The sequence below is a fragment of the Ictidomys tridecemlineatus genome, chromosome X (genome assembly GCF_052094955.1).
Source record: "Ictidomys tridecemlineatus isolate mIctTri1 chromosome X, mIctTri1.hap1, whole genome shotgun sequence".
NCBI classification, from domain to species: domain Eukaryota; kingdom Metazoa; phylum Chordata; class Mammalia; order Rodentia; family Sciuridae; genus Ictidomys; species Ictidomys tridecemlineatus.
In genome coordinates, this window is record NC_135493.1 from 114,280,896 (window position 1) to 114,297,863 (window position 16,968).

A 16,968-nucleotide genomic window follows, 5' to 3' on the forward strand; every position below is an offset into this window, starting at 1 on the left:
TGGAAAATACAATTGCTATTACTGGGGAAAAAGAGTCAAGTGGGTTTCTTTTTCAAATTTGGAAGAATACAACAGTCCTAGTTTATTTTCTTTCGGCTTTGCCCTATAAAACTTCTTTCAGCTGTGTAGTAAGAGGTTTTCATTTCTATATGATATTTGAAAATTCTCCATTCAAACCTTTGATGAATATTAATATTGTCTAACTTCTGTTCAGGATTGGGCACCTGGCCCAGGTTATTAAAAAAGTTACATCCCAGTTTTGATTTCAGGGTTGGATTTCTAAACCAGATTACTAAAAGACCCAATTTTCACTACTGAACCTAGTTTTATTTCTTTATATGTTTTGGAAAAAGGGGGTATCTGTATAAAAGAAATACTTTTTCCTCTTATTCCAGTAAGGTTTTGATAACACTCTGCTTAAATATCTAATATTCTGTTCTAAAATCAGGATCATTTAAAAAAAAATTCTCTTCACATTTGGAAACATCTTGCCTGCTGACTCAGAGGATTTCACGTATTGTCAAATGAACTATTCTCAAGTCCCTTTAAAGAACGGATTCTAGAATCACTTGTTTAAACTAACTCCCACTATTTACTTACCTTATCCGAGGTTTCTGCAAAGCCCCCCAACACACCCAACAGGATATGATTCCCCCCTTGGGAAAAATGTGTTCGCCATGAACGTTTTAATAAAATATTGCAACCTTCTTTCTCTCTTCAGCTTTTGTGCAGATTCCCAGCGAAGCGAATAGCTCAAATAAAGTTGGAGCACAAAAGACTTTGTTTCCTAGGTAACTTCCAAAAAAGAAAAAAAAAAAAAGTTTGGTGCATGCAAAAAGAGAGGAGGGGGGTGGGTTAGGGCTGAAGCAAGCAAGAGCTGAACTTAGAGACACCCCCACCACCAGAGGCCTCATTTGGTAGGCGATTCCTTCCTTGAATAACAATGGACCTGGAAAGGACTAAAGGATAGTGACCTGACTACTGGCTCTGACCAGCAGCCAAAAGCACTTTTATTTCATGGTGACAGGGACAATTGACTGCCAGAGAATCCTTTTATCCTGATCTCTGTTTTCGATTTGAAAAGCTGAAACTTTACAGTTCTGAAAAATATAGGGCAAGTTGGAATTTCTTTCCTTGCAACTGCAGCGGCAGCAGCCAGTAGGCGTTGCCCATATTGAACAGAGCCGCAAATTACAACTTGGAGGGGGGCAGTAAATGGGGGAAAAGTCCAATGCTATGGCTGTCTCCATTATATTTTGTTTAATTCAAGTTAGGAAAATACCGCTCTTTCAATTGAATTTAAAAGAACAACTGTTAGTTAGAAGAGAGTTTGCAATAAAGTTAAAGGAGAGAAGAAAGGGAGAGCTTCTGAAGAGAGTATAGGATAGGGCTGTGAAGGAATGTTCTCAGAACCAATACCTTTCTACTCCATGGGGCCATGTGGCAACACTCAGTGGGGGAGGGCGAACGGGTGCTGTTAAACTATGAACATGAAATAATGCAAAAAGAAAAGAAAAATTAAAAAATGTACACACAGTATAATCTTGGTTAGGCCAAATCTATGATATTAATGAATGAATATACTAGGGTATCTCCCTTCCATCTGTCTGTCCTTCCTTCCATCCTTCCAAGGTAGCATAAATAGCAGCTAAGGACCCAGACTCTGGAGTCAAGACTTCCTGAGTTCAAATCCTGGCTACCTGGCTTATTTTCTGTGTGACCGACCAGGTGCAGTTATTCAGCTTCTCTAAGGCCAGTTTCCTCATCTGTAATAAGGTAGGAAAATAACAGCATTTACCCTCCAGGGCTATTTTGAGGATTAAATAAGAAAATATATGTAATCTGTTTAGAAGAATCCTGACACTTAATAAGTTCTATATGTTAGTGTGAACTACTAACTAGTACAACTATTATTATTATTACCCTTACTTTGCAGCTGTGAAATATATACATATATATGAAAATGCCTTTGCATCTTTTAGATCTCAACCCCATTTGCTAATTTGGGAAAGACCAAATTATTTTTTTCCTTAGAGTAATTTTACTTTTCTATGAACTACTTGGAACAAAATTTCCTGTGTATAATTTCCTCTAGACTGCTCAAATTTGCTTCTCCTTTACAGACTATATTTAGACCAGCCAGTTTCATGAGCATGTGTCCTATGCAGTCCCACAGAGCCCCATAGTCAGAAGGCCCCTACACTTGGTTTAATGTCCTGCTGTCACTGTCTTGAAATTCTTTTTTTTTTTTTTGTGAGTAAGAGACCTTGCATTTTCATTTTATACTGAGCCCTAAAAATTATGTCCCAGTCTTGTGTGGAGAATAATCTGGTAATAGTCCCTTTTCAGGAACTACTCAGAAAGGCATTCAAACTCTTTTAAATACTAAACCATACCAGCTTTGGATTTGCTTAGGCATCCTTTATAGTACTTACCCTATGGCATACCTTTAATGTAATATGAATCATCCCTGGATGTGCCTTTTTTATCTAGTAGATTGTGAATTCCTAGAAAAGCCATATAGAATTTTCCTTTTAAGTCTTCTATGATGCCAACAAAGTGCCTCCCTCATTTTAAGAGCTCAACAAAATATTTGTGCTCTTGGATGGATGATACCATTTCTGTGTGTCTTAACAGTGAAGAGAAACTCAAAGTAAGAGGCATCTCAAGATCTCAGGAGGAAGCCTATACAAAATCACCTAAGGGATAGGTGAAAACAAAGACAGGAAACCACAAACAACCTTTGATTGCCCCAGAGGCTCAGTATGGATGGCTACTGAGCCTAGTTATTCTTAAGTCTGTATCAAACATGCATTTTGGGTGGGGGGCACTCAAGGTCTAATTCTATCTTAAGTTTCTAAGTTTTAATTGACAGGGTTACTCATTTATTTTTTTAAGCAGAGTAAATGTCATCTCCTCAGGCCCAGTTAACTTTGGCATAAATATTATTTAAGAACTAATTAATGATTCTGTAGGGTTATGGCTTCCTCACTGAAAGTGACCATTTCGACAGATGTCTTAGATTTGACCTGAATTCAGACACTAACCTGGTTTTCTCCTAAAAATCACTCACAGGTAATGATGTAGAGGTGTCAAGTAAGACACTGGGGTATGTAAAGTAGAGAGAAAACTCATGGAAATAGGGAACCTAAAAGTAAAGCTTACATGGAAAAGGAATCTGCTTCAAAGAAACGTGAAAGGATTTTTAAGAACTCACAGCAGGAAACTACTACTGGTCAGAAAACATGAATGATATTAATATATAAATTTTGGTCGTTCATTATAAATCTCCTAAGTCAGCTTTCCTGTTGAGCATTTTTTTTACAGTTAGTGATGGGTGAGGAGTGGGTTTATTTTTTTATTCATTTAAGAAACCTGTCCACAAAATTAAACTAGCAGAAGCAACACCTGGAAATGAGTTAGATGGTCATGGCTAAGCCCAGAGAATTAGTACATGTTTTTTGGTCACTATGATTGAGTTGTGGTCTCCTTGGGTTCCATTCCATAGCAGATTCCTCATCAACTAGTCAGCCTCTCTAGTATTTTGATAATAGCTCCAACCTCTAGCTTGTGAGGGCTGAAACTGAATACTTTGAGCATGGGTATAGAAGGGCTGTATTCATCAGTTCCTCCACCTAGATACAAACATTTGAGTCCCTATGCAGATGGTCTGCAGATTTCCATTTATAATATTGACATGTGTTATGGTTTTATTTCTGCCATGAATTAATAACTGCCTTAGCATAGTATTTTAAAATGTCTTCTTTCTTGGATGTTTGGTCAAAGGAAATAATTTGCTCTGATTATTTCGGATTAGATTTTTCTATGATGAATACAATAATCAGCTCATAGACATTTTTTTTCCTAAATTATCTGAGAAATAAGACTGCAAGAGAGGGATAAGTGTTACATCAGAGTATCTCTGCTCAGCCCAGCATGCCACTCTTTAACAGGTGCTGATGGATACTGTTAGGAAAAGCTGGATGCTGATCAAACTTGTATGAACTAAATTATTTTTAATGGTTTCTATTTAAATGGATCCTATTGCTCATTCAGAGAAAGACTATTTCTTGTTCATAACTGCATTTCCACCATCCATAAATATTTGTTGTACTGCTAGCACTCCCGAGTGCCTGGAAAAAGCAAACAAAAATCCCTCCTAAAGAAAAAATATCAAATTATTCCCACCCACATATAATTTTTCAGTATAACTTCTAGTATAAAGTCAAAGATAACAAAGCACAGGAAAGAGATAAGACAGCATGAATAAGAAATATCCAAAACAACAGATAATAGAAGCAGACCACAGGGACTCTTGATTTTGGAATTATCACTCTGTGTAGGAGTGTCAGAGAACAATTTTGGCTTTCCCAAAAATAGTGTGGGAAGAATGTTAGGAGACCACTCATTCATTTATTCAAGAACATTTCTTTGATGAGCGTCAAAATCAGTCCCAGTAGAAACAAACTGTCAGATTCAAAATATAAACAATTTTTCCCTCATGGGCATATATATGATTGTTTCAACTTTTCTTCACTATTGATTTTTTTTTTTTTTTACAACAAACTGCTGTTGAAAAATGAAAAAAAAAAAAAGAATAATTTCTCCCTCCTTTTTCAGGGTCCCATTCTGGCCTTCCTACACTGATTTTGAGAGGCCAAACTCCAAGTTGCAACATTATAGAATCACATAGTCCCTGACAAAAGATGCTTCTTTGATGCCTTCACTCCATTTCTGTCTCTGCTGGCCCCAACAGGCCCCTCAAATCCTTTCCCTAGCTTCTACTGAGATTGCTTCCACAAAAGCCAGCGCTAAACTTAAGACCATTGTTCAGAACAAAAAAGAACAAGCATTATACTCAAAAGTAGTCAAAGAAGGGGCTGGGGTTGTGGCTCAGCGGTAGAGCACTTGCCTAGCGCATATGAGGCACTGGGTTTGATCCTCAGCTCCATATAAAAATAAATATATAAAATAAAGGTATTGTGTCCATCCACAACTAAGTGTGTGTGTGTGTGTGTGTGTGTGCGTGTTTTAAATTTTTACATTTTAGTTGTAGACACCATATAAAATATAATAACTAAATAATTATAATAAATATAATTATAATATAAAATATAATAATTAAAATATAAAAATTTAAAACATATATAAAAATACATATATACACACACTTAGTTGTGGATGGACACAATGTCTTTATTTATTTTTTTATGTAGTGTTGAAGATTGAACCCAGTGCCTTGCATATGTGAGATAAACGCTCTACCACTGAGCTATAGCCCCAGTCCCTAAGAATATATATTTCTAAAAAAAGTAGTCAAAGAAATTTCTTCGATGGATACTGAAAGAATATTTTCAAAACCCAATCTTTCTTGTGGTATGTGTGTGAGAAAGTTCATTTCTTCACTTTTGTGCCTGTGAACAAGTATTTCTCCAAAGATTTCAAGACTTCCCCTAATCTTTCTCTTAAAGCTAGAAGAAAAAATAATCTCTCCATTCCATATCTTACTTTCTTTTGGGTTTTATTTTATATGCTGATGGGGGCCTATTTTGCATCAAAACTTTCCAAAAGACATCTGTTAAAATGTTGTGGGTATTCCAGCAGGAAATGTTTTGAAAATTGGCTTTGGTTTGTGATCTAACTGATACCACATGGCATTTATAGCAGTCAACTTTCAGAGCTGATTTATTACTATCATGCTGTCTTAAACATGAGAAATGTTTACTGGAGACTAGGTGTTACACTACATTTGGATACAGGAGTAAAACCCTAGAGCAAATATGTCAGTTGAAAGCCACACTGGATTTCTAGTGAGGCCATATGGGCTCTTATTGTCACTTTACCACAAGGTTTATTTGTCTTTAGACCAAGTCCCTGCATTCGTGCACATACTATGGTCCATCTGTGAGATGGAGGAGCTCCCATCTGCCTCCGATTCTTCTACACAGGAGTGTGTGTGGATGTGTTATACATCAATATGAACTGCTTTGATCTTTCTCAAAGGCTTAAAGAAATCTGGCAATGCCTTCTTCACATGTCACTATTATTACTATGATGACATAGCATTTTTATTCCTTTGAGAGTGTCTCAACATCTCCCACTGGCTGGCACTGTGCTTTTGTTCCAAATATATTTTGTGACATTTTAAATTCATCCTATGCTTCCTTCTTCCCCTCTTTTCAATTCCAACACTCACCAACGTGAACAACCATGGGGGCAAATGAGATACATAGAAGCTTAAGGGACATCCTATGCTTTTGCAATCCTAAGCCTTTCTTCCCTTCCAGGTGTGTCCTTGGTCACCACTCCCTCCCAGGCAGTCAGAGCCTTCAGCTTCCTCAAATGACCTGAATGCAGCATTCTCACCTGGTGTCGCGACCCCTTGCCCACAAGGAAGACGCGACTCGGGAATCTTCTTTCAGCGGTTTATTCAGGCCCTTGATATTTCTTCTACTAATCCCTCGGATGCCCCTCCCAGCCTTAATATAGCATCTCAAGCCCCAATGCGAAGCTGCCACGTGGAACTTTCTCATAGGGTGCTGAAAAGCCATGTGCCAACTCTCCCAAATAAGGAGTTGTTTGTCACAAACCACAGCGGAGCCAGCGCCATCTTGTAATGGCGACCATAGTCTGCATAAGCGGCAGAGGCGGCTTACCACAGTTCCCCCTTTCTGTTTTCTTAAAACAATACAGGCGAGAGTAGAGGTCCTATCCCACTGTGCAGAATGGCTGCATAGTATGGCTCAGTCCTAAGGAGGGCCCTTCCCCAGATCTGACTCCATATCAGCCGACGCCTTTTTTCGTGGGGCGGGGCGTGGACGCGTCAAACCCGCATGCAATAGGACATGCTCTCCTTGAGGTCCCGGTCCACTGCGGGATCACTCAAGTGCAGTGCCTTGCCTCGCATCCTGTATCCTGACGATGGTGGACGAAGGGGGACAGCTGAGGCTGCCTTTGTAGTACGGACAAAATTAAGTTGGCAACACCCCAAGAGAAAGGCACAGACAGTAAAGCAAAAGATAAAGACCAGTGTGGAAACCCACCTGCGTGCAATGGTGACAAGACCCGCAGAGTGCAAAGGCTTTCCAACACTAGAAGGATGACAAAAGAAGGACATGTCGATCCCAGTGCAATGTTAGAATAACGTGGGATGCAATGACCATGTCAAAGGCACTAGTGTGGGAACCCATCTGCGTGCAATGGCAGCAAGACCGGCAGAGTGCAAGGGCTTTCCAACACTAAAAGAATAACGAGGAAAGACATGTCAATCCCAGTGCAATGTTATAATAACTTGGGGTGCAATGACCATGTCAAAGATTTACTGTTTAAGATGCGCAAGCCAGACTTGAGGTGAGTTGCCATTTTCTAAAGCTGCAAGAGCTTGCACGATCATAGCCTTATCTTGAGCACTGCGGGCCTTAAGGCGACAGAGAAACCACAAACAAAGAATCACACCAAAGCAACACATAGTACCAAAAATGCCTACTCCCACCCACTCTTTAAAAAAGGAAAAAGCAGAAGATATCCAATTAGTGAATTGACCCAAAGTCACGGGATCAACATGGGTGTTATTCAAGACAGCTATCTGAGTCAGTTGAGACTGGATCATGTCTTCCGCTTCCATGGACCAATTTCCGGCCAAATATTTGCCAATGATGCGGGAAGCATTCCTGGAATCATTAAATCTGACAGAGGTTATACACAAATGCGCACGTTGGTCAACGCAACCCCAAAACACCAGGTCAGCCAATTCTTCTACCTGAGCTTGGAGTAAATCTATTCTTTGGTTGGCAGCTAAAATTCCTGACAAAATATGTTGGTCAACTTTATTTTGAGATTTGAGTATGGTGGAGGTTTGCTGAACAACTTGATTAACAGTGACAGCAGTTTGCACCTGGCTGGCCATGGCTACTCTGGCCGTAACTGCTGCAGCAGCAGCAAGGCCTGCATTAGTTAATGGCCCACCTATCTCTCTACAGACTTTCATCCAAGCCTCTATGCCTTTGTTTTTATAAGGAGTAATAGCTGCCTTACATTCTTTAGTACACTGTTCAAAGACCAATTGTTTAATCAAGGGCATGGCTCTATAGGGATCGCCAAAAATTTTTCCTGCAGCATCCACCATCCTAGCAACAAAGTCTGAGATCTATATTGACTGTTCTCCAAACTTGAGAATGAAAAGTCCTCCCGGAGCCTTGGACTCCACCCACATACGGGGGCGGAACTACTGGAGGCGCGGGGAAGGGTGGAGCAGCATCAAGTACTGGCTCCTCCTCTAGATTTTCCACCTCCCCAGAATTGGATTTATTACCCTTCTCACAGCAGGCTTTTACATCTGTTGTTTCCCATTTTTTTCTTTTTTATCTTAGTCTTACGTAATTGTTGTAATAACTTGTCCAATTCCTCAGAACTGTCCGAGCTACTTGTGTCCTTGGGAGTTTTTAACTCAGTCAAGTCCGGATAAAGCCTTCTCCTCTGTTTAACTTCAGACTCCCTTGTCCGTTCACCACTCTTACTCCTAATACTTTCTGCTACCTCGCTATGTGACCCCTCCGATTTTTCTTCATGCAATTGCTCAAGAACGGCCTGACCCTTGCTCAAAGCTTTCTGGCATTTACCATCCATTATACACCCCCTCACTAATTTCCAAAGCGGAATGGTACCGCCCTTTAAAGTTCCTTGTTTGTAAGCGAAATCCAGATCTTTCCCTAATTTGTCCCAACTGGGAATCGTGAGACTCCCTGAAAAAGCAAACCAAGGAGCTACAGAGTCAGTCTCTTCTAAAAACCTCTGTAATGTGCTCCGCTTCACTTTAAGTCCCTTGGAACGCAGTAACCCGTCCAAGGCCAGGGCTTGAGGAAGTAGCACCCATACTGTTCCAAGCAGTGTAAAGAAAGTGAAAGTACAAACCCCGCTCTCTCCTTATTTACAGAGGAGCGTCTTATTTTATTATTTTTCCCTGCTCTCTCTTTATCTACAGAGGAGCGTCTTATTTTATTATTTTTCCCCGCTCTCTCTTTATATACAGAGGAGCGTCTTATTTATTATTTTTCCCCCTCTCTCTTTAATTACTGAGGAGCGCCCCGCTTTGATCGCGGATCCCACTTACCTGGGACTAACGGGTGCACCACCCCTGACCGCTGAAAGTTCTGGTTCCCGGGTTTCGGCACCACTTGTCGCGACCCCTTGCCCGCAAGGAAGACGCGACTCGGGAATTTTCTTTCAGCGGTTTATTCAGGCCCTTGATATTTCTTCTACTACTCCCTCGGATGCCCCTCCCAGCCTTAATATAGCATCTCAAGCCCCAATGCGAAGCTGCCACGTGGAACTTTCTCATAGGGTGCTGAAAAGCCATGCGCCAACTCTCCCAAATAAGGAGTTGTTTGTCACAAACCACAGCGGAGCCAGCGCCATCTTGTAATGGCGACCATAATCTGCATAAGCGGCAGAGGCGGCTCACCACAACCTGGCGTGACACCCCTTACCCAAGTGCCCAAACCCTTCCCACTGCACGCCCAGTCAGCTGTGAGGCTAGAAAGAAGCCCACAGATGTACCCCTATGAAGATGCTGAGAACCTTTCTTAGAAAGTCTAAGAGAACATATCACTAAAGCAGAATTCTGGACAATGGTCATGGGTTAGGAAGGGAGATATTTGGGAATGGAGTTTATTTTTTTAACTATTTCATATGTTCATATCTAATTTTTATATTTATTTTTAGTTGTAATTGGACACAATACTTTTATTTTATTTTTATGGGGTGCTGAGGATCGAACCCAGGGCCTTGCACATGCTAGGCAAGTGCTCTACCACTGAGCCATGATCCCAGTCCCATTCATATCTATTTAAAACATCAAAGGCCCCAAAATTCAGGCCTGGGAAACATCCCCTTATCATTGATAAATCTGCTTTTCTAAATCCTGTTTCTCAATTCTCCTAAGAGGCACCTTGCAAAAAAAAAAAAAAAAATATATATATATATAAATACACACACACATAAGTCTAATAGGCATATACAAAGGTACTCACCATTCTTATCCATTAAGAAATTCAAATGAAAACCACAATGATACACTAAAATATACTAGAGGGGATAAACTGAAAAAGATTAGTAATACCTAGTGTTGGCAAAGATGTAGAGCAACTGGAACTTTTGTCCATTGCTAAGGGGAATGTAAAATGGCATGGCCACTTTGGAAACTTATTGTCAATATTTAATAACCTTAAACATATGTCTACCCTTTAACTCCCTCTTATATGAAAGTAAGAAAAATGAGTTAGTCTACAAAAAAAGTGCATAAAAATATTATATCAGCTTTATTGGTAAAATCCAAACAAACAAAACTCCATTAAAAAAACCCTCAAATATCTGCTAACAGCAGAATGGTAAACAGATTGCAGAACACGGTAATCATACAGTGGACTACTGTACAGTAATAAAAGGGAATACACTATAAATGCATGCAACATCAGTTTCAAAAAGTGATACCAGGGAAAAGAAGCCAGACAAAAAAGAGTAACAGATGAATGCATAAAGAAAATGTAATTTATATACACAATGGAGTTTTACTTAGCCATAAAAAAGAATGAAATTATGGCATTTGATGGTAAATGGATGGAACTGGAGACCATCATGCTAAGTAAAATAAGGCAGTCCCCAAAACCCAAAAGCCAAATGTTCTCTCTGATATGTGGATGCTAACTCACAATAGGGAGAGGGAGAATAGAAGTTCATTGGATTACATGAAGGGAGGAGGGATAGGAATAGGAAAGACAATAGAATGAATCCAATGTTACATTCCTACGTTCATATATGAATACACCACCAGTGAAACTCCACATTGTGTACAACCACAAGAATAAGAACCTAATTAGAATGTTATACTCCATGTATGCATAATATCTCAAAGTAGACTATACTGTCATGTACTTCTATAAAGACCAAATAAAATGAATGAATAAACAAAGAGCACGTGCTTGCACACTTTGGAATCACCTTCTGTTGGTAGACATTTTGCATGTGAAATCTTCCCCCTAGTAAGCAAAGGCTTGAATGAAAATGGCAATGATGCATTTTTCACCCAAAGAAAGGCTTTCCAAAAAAAATGTGTAACTGGAAAAGCATCTCTCTGTCCTTTGTATCTCAGCTGGAAGGGACCAAAAAATCTTAGGGTAATGAAATGCAAAATAATTTTATGTATTTTAAATTTCAGGAACATTTTGTTTAATCACATCCTATTAATAAAGCATTTTTACATGCAGAGCATAACAAAATTATATTCAGAGGCATTTGTGGAAAATACCCCCCGCATGAATGGAAAAGAGGACAAGGACAGGGAGGCAAGGACAGAGCACACTTCATGCCAACTGGTCAGCTCAGTCACTTATTCCCGTCAATTGCTCTGTACTGTCAAGAAAAACACAAAACAGGGCCCACTGGACCATGATCACTGTGATGTTGATGCCAATGAGTACCTTATTCATTCCCTGTGGCCAGCTTTGCCAATTAGTGGAGCCACTGCCAAGGGCCACTGAGCTCCATCAGCCCTCAAAGGTTGCTAGCCCCACATAAAAGACATGAGTGAGGAAAAGGCAGGCCAGGCTTTTGAAGTGCAGGGAAGAAAGAGTCTTTGAACTGACAAACAGCACAAATACCCTCACCCAAATCTGAGGAGCCAGCAGTGTGAGTCAACAGAAGAGCCCAGAGGTGGGAAGATTTTGCCTATTTATTTCCACTTCCAGTCAAGCTTTGCACTGGTAACTCGGGCCAGATGTGGCAAAAGCATATCAGGGTCATAGTTGACCTCACCACAGCCAACTTTTAAAATATACAAAAGATAAGACCTTCTCACACACACGCCATGCACATTCTACTTTTCCTGTTTTGCTTTTTTTTTCTGAGTTCAACTCTATGAATGTTATCCCATGTATAGACTTGTGTTACCACTACCACAATCAAGACATAGAACTCTTCTATTGCCTTCCCAAATTCCCACACGCTATCCCTTTGTAGTCACAGCTTCCCCCAACTCCTAACCCCTGGCAGCCACTACTCTGTTCTCTGTCACTATGGTTTTGTCTTTTTGAAAATGTTATATGAATGGAATCATACAGTATGCAACCTTTTGAGACTGGCTTCTTTCACCGAGAATAATGTCCTTGACATCTATCCAAGTCATTGTATCAATAATTCATTCCTCTTTATTGTGAGTAGTGTTCCATTGTCTGCCTACATTCTGAACAGTGAAAAAGTCTTGGGCATGCAAGAGAATGTCAACTTGAGAAAATTCTGTAGTGATGCATACAGACAAGTAATTTCATGGATTATTCCTCAGCCAGGCTAATATTTAAAAAAGAAAGAATTCCCAAAGTAAATTCTGCAACAAGGAGTTTTCTTTATTTCTCATAGTATTTAATATGAACCAGATTCACTGGCTACTGCTTTCATGAGCTATTGTGCTGGTTATGAAGCTATTGTCTATTATCTGTCTCCAAATCTATTCTATACCCTGCCCTAGATGGTGGCACTCTGTAAACAACATTCCTTCCTTACCAACAGCTCCCATTAGGTTCTTGCAGTAGGGGTGTGTGAGAGAGACCAGAAAGCTGAAAGAGGAAGAAGGGACTTAGATCTTCTTGGTTCTCACTGCTCCTGTTGACATCCTTCCAGCACTGGTCCTTCAACCCAGTCATGGCAGCTGATTTCAGCTCTCATCTGTTTGCATAGTCTTACAACCAGACCCACCATATCCTCTAGAGATACCAGGCAGACTCAGCTATCCAGTGCCCCTTTCTCAGGGACCTACCAGCTCCATGAGATCCTTCTTTGGAGCTCCTGTGTCAGAAAGTATCCCCTACTCAGTGGTCTGGGTCCCAGTTTCTCAAGGGCTCTGAGTTTCAAAGCTTCCGAGGTACCCGTACCAGAAGGCTACGGTCTCTCTTCAGAGGCCTGGGTTCTACTGTTGTATGGCTTCTCCAATAACCCCTTTCTTCATCATTTTCCCCATCCCTCAGAGCATTTAGCTGTTTGTTACCATTACTACCTTGGTGTCACCTTATTTTCCAATTTGCCCTGTCTTAAAATAACGTCCCTATATCAAATTCTCTCTGTTAAAACAGCTGGTGTGGTTTGTTTTACTGATTGGGCCCTGCTGGATAAAATACATGGAACTAAGCATTCCCTCTGGTTTACCTGTATCTAAGGCATCTAAAGACCTCATTATTTCCAGTTTCTGACTCCATTCAGGAAAATATGAACTAGTGTGATGTCAAGATGATAATGATATGGCAGAGAGAAAATCTAAAATGGTCTCAAAAGCAAAGTGTTTTTGGTGATCTTTGAAAATGGTACTATGGTCAATAGTTGTATCATTCCACTTGCCAGGTGCTGTGCTGATTTTTTTCAAAGAAAAAATCCACATCAGAATAGCGGGTATAGTAAAAGTCATCAGTTATTTACAACCAGTCTCCAAGATCTCTACTTTCTGCAGAGACCAAACTGGTAAGTTAAATGGGAGGTATAATTGGTATCATTGCTCTTACAATCTTCTATACTTGAGACTAACATCAAGCTATTCTCTCCCTATTCCACCCAAAAGGAATTTCTAAAGACTGAGGAAATTAATCACCCTATTTTCATAAAGCACAACCTCTTCTGACTATGGTTATTTCTGTGATCAAAAACAGTTTCAATAGGGCTGGGGATATGGCTCAAGCGGTAGCGCGCTCGCCTGGCATGCGTGCGGCCCGGGTTGGATCCTCAGCACCACATACAAACAAAGATGTTGTGTCCGCTGAGAACTAAAAAATAAATATTAAAAATTCTCTCTCTCTCTCTCTCTCTCTCTCTCTCTCTCTCTCTCTCTCTCTCTCTCCTCTCTCACTCTTTAAAAAAAAGTTTCAATAATTTGATAGGCTTGTGGAATAAATTCAAACACCTTAGTCTGATAATTAAAACATTTCAAGATTTGGCCTATTGAAGCATTACAGCCAGTACCCTCCATTCTTGCACCCCATGCAGCGGCCAAAACAAAGAATTGGAACTAATGGACACGTACCCCATAAAAATGGTTTACCCAGTCTGAAATCTTTCCTCCCATGTTCATATCAAACTTCTACCTACTTCTCAAAGAGTTTCTTAAAAGCTACCTTTTCCATAGAATTTAATCCTATATCACCCACTCCAATGCCACACACCAGTTATATATTCTTACCTTATAATCAGTTCAGTATAACTGGCTCTAGTATCCATGTACTCTGAATGACAAAGATTATGTCTGACTCATTTTGGTATCCTAATACTTATGAATAGGAGATTTTTAGTTATTTTTTTTTCAAAATGAAGGAATGAATGAAAGGCCCTAAGTGGAGTGAGGACATTCAAGTGGAGATATTGTTTTGAAAGTACAAGATATTTTTTGGAGAAGCAGCATAGTTTGGCTGTGGTCTATGATCTGTGCAGAAGATTTGTGGGCAATCCATCTGGAAAGTTACATTAGGATCCGAATGTAGAGAATCTGCAGAGTTAGGCTAAGGAAGTGAACTTATTTTGTTAGGCCGTATGGAGGAATGGAAGGTTCAGGATTAGGTAAGAATCTGTATTTTAGAGATCCTCATGCCGTGATTAGAGTTTTCTTTTTCTTTAATATTCTTTTAGTTGTAGATAGACACAATAACTTTATTTTATTTGTTTATTTTTATATGGTGCCAGGGATCCAACTCAGTGCCTCACACATGCAACGCAAGTGCTCTATCACTGAGCCACAACTCCAGCCCCTAGAGTTTTCTTAACTGGTTTAAAGAAGCAAAATATCTATGATAAAGGGAAACACCTAAGCTGAAGCAAGAGATCTAATTTGGAGGGATGGGATCATTCATAAACAGAAGTTCATGAAACAGAGGTTGCAAAACTAAGAAAAGCTTTTTTAAAAAAAATGTGTGTTTTTTTTTTAGCTGTAAATGGACCTTTATTTTATTTATTTATATGTGGTGCTGAGAGTTGAACCCAGGGCCTCACACATGCTAGACAAGTGCTCTACCACTGAGCCACAACCCCAGTCCTAGGAAGAACTTTTACAAAAAAAAAGTAAGATTTATCTAGGATGCTGTGGGTATGTATAATTCTTTTATAGCAAAGAATAGGCTTGACCAGCATCTCTTAATCCCAACCCTATTATAAACTAATAGAATACTGAAGATCTCTAATATGAATCCATGGAGAAAGGGAAAGATGGGAAAGGATAAATAAATGAAAAATAGAGCTGTGAAAGGGAAAGAGAATGAGGTAGTGAGAATATTCCAGAGCTCGAAAAATACTATTGAATGTGCCTCCTGCCAGCTTTGGTCTTTGATCTTTTTTCCAGGCTCAGTATTCCATTCTCAGTCTTCTAATTCCTTGGGTTTTTCTTAGAAGTTGCTTTCTCATTAGATTCATTTTTTTTCTTGATAGAAAATGGAAGAATCATTGCTTATTGCTTTGGACTATGAATAAAAGGTCTGGGTCCTATTTTGAGAGATTTCCTCCACTTACTTCCCAATTAGGCTGTTGAAATGTCCCCTGTCCTTCAAATTTATCTCCTTGGAAAGAAAAAAGTGTGACTTGACATCAGTCTTCTATTTTAAAATCCCTGGTTGCCACAGTATGACAAGTTAAAAACTATTCTCAGGCTTTGAAATGACAAAGAACTCCTGATATTCTTTCCTGGCTAATTTGATCAAACTTGGCAAAGAATATAATGATAAAGACAATACATTGGAACAATTTTGCTGTTAATCCTGATAAGAATTTAGGCCTCAGTGTTCCTCTGGAAACTAATCAACTTTTGCCATAGGGGCTCCATCTCATGCCAAGCATCTTCATCCTCTCTCCTAGAGACCATAAGACACTTTGTCTTTGGATGTCTCTGATGAGGCTTGGAGAGATTCCATTCAGAAGGGGATGAAGGTGAACTGCTATGACAAACTGATTCCACACTCTGAAATGGGAATCTTTTCCATGACAATGTGCTTGGAGGCAAAGTGTCCAATACTGTAACAATTTCTAATCACCTTAGATTGGATTCTCTATGGTCTCCTAGATTTTGCTATTTAAAATTTAAAAAGTTCTGAACTAAGTATTTTCTAATTGAACTTAACTTTTTCTGAAGATATATACTCAACAATAGATATTGGTGATATAAATTTCATCATAAAAACTGAAATACCCATGGCAATGTGTGTGTGTGTGTGTGTCTTTAACTTTCTATTTGGAAATAATTTTAGACTTACAGAAAAAGTTATAATAATGGTAGACAGCTTCCCATATTCTTTTCCTAATGTTAATGACTTATATGGGCATAGTATATTTATTGAAACCAGGAAATTAACATTGATAAATACTGTCCACACTAATCTGAATAGTATCAAATAATATAAACTGTCTTAGAATTTTGCCATTTTTTTCCATACTGATGTCCTTTTTGTCCTCCAGGATTCAATCCAGGACTGCATATTGCATTTAGTTGTCAAATCTCCTTAGTTTCCTTAAATTTTTGATAGTTCCCCAGTCTTTTTCTTTTGTGACCTTGATGTTTTTGAAGAGTACTGATCAGTTATTTTATAGAATATCATTTGATTTGGGTTTTTCAGACATTTTCTCCTGATTAGAGTAAAGTGACTTTTTTTTTTTTTGGCAAAAGTCCCACAAAAGTGTCCTCTCAATGCATCAGATCAGGAGGTGCATACATAAGTGTGACCTATTACTGATGATGTTAACTTTGACCTTTGGTGAAGATAGTGTCTGTCAAGTTTCTGCAGCTCAAGTTACTATTTTCTCTTTGTAACCAACAATTATATTATGAAGAAAAACATTGCTACTATACAAATGTCCCAATTCTCAGCATACTTTCACCCACCTAACTTTAGCATTCATTGATGACTATTGCCTGCAAAAATTATTACTGTGGTATTTGGCTAATGGTGATCTTTTCCC

The 16,968-nt window shown here is 39.2% G+C and overlaps 1 protein-coding gene across 5 annotated transcripts in view; it reads right to left on the bottom strand.

Annotated features, from left to right (window-relative positions):
• The window catches only part of Nhs (NHS actin remodeling regulator), a 338,149-nt gene that overhangs the window by 15,565 nt on the left and 305,616 nt on the right, over nt 1–16,968 (bottom strand). For 2 of the 5 annotated variants that reach the window (XM_078035083.1, XM_040292156.2), the window contains exon 4: nt 1,420–1,482. The exons of 1 other annotated variant lie outside the window; for it this stretch is intronic. In XM_078035083.1, the coding sequence (XP_077891209.1) occupies nt 1,420–1,482 (63 nt within the window). Of the gene's footprint in view, nt 1–600; nt 1,395–1,419; nt 1,483–9,109; nt 9,881–16,968 lie in introns of those variants that run through there. 2 more of the 5 variants (XM_078035086.1, XM_040292179.2) reach the window with 2 other exon arrangements.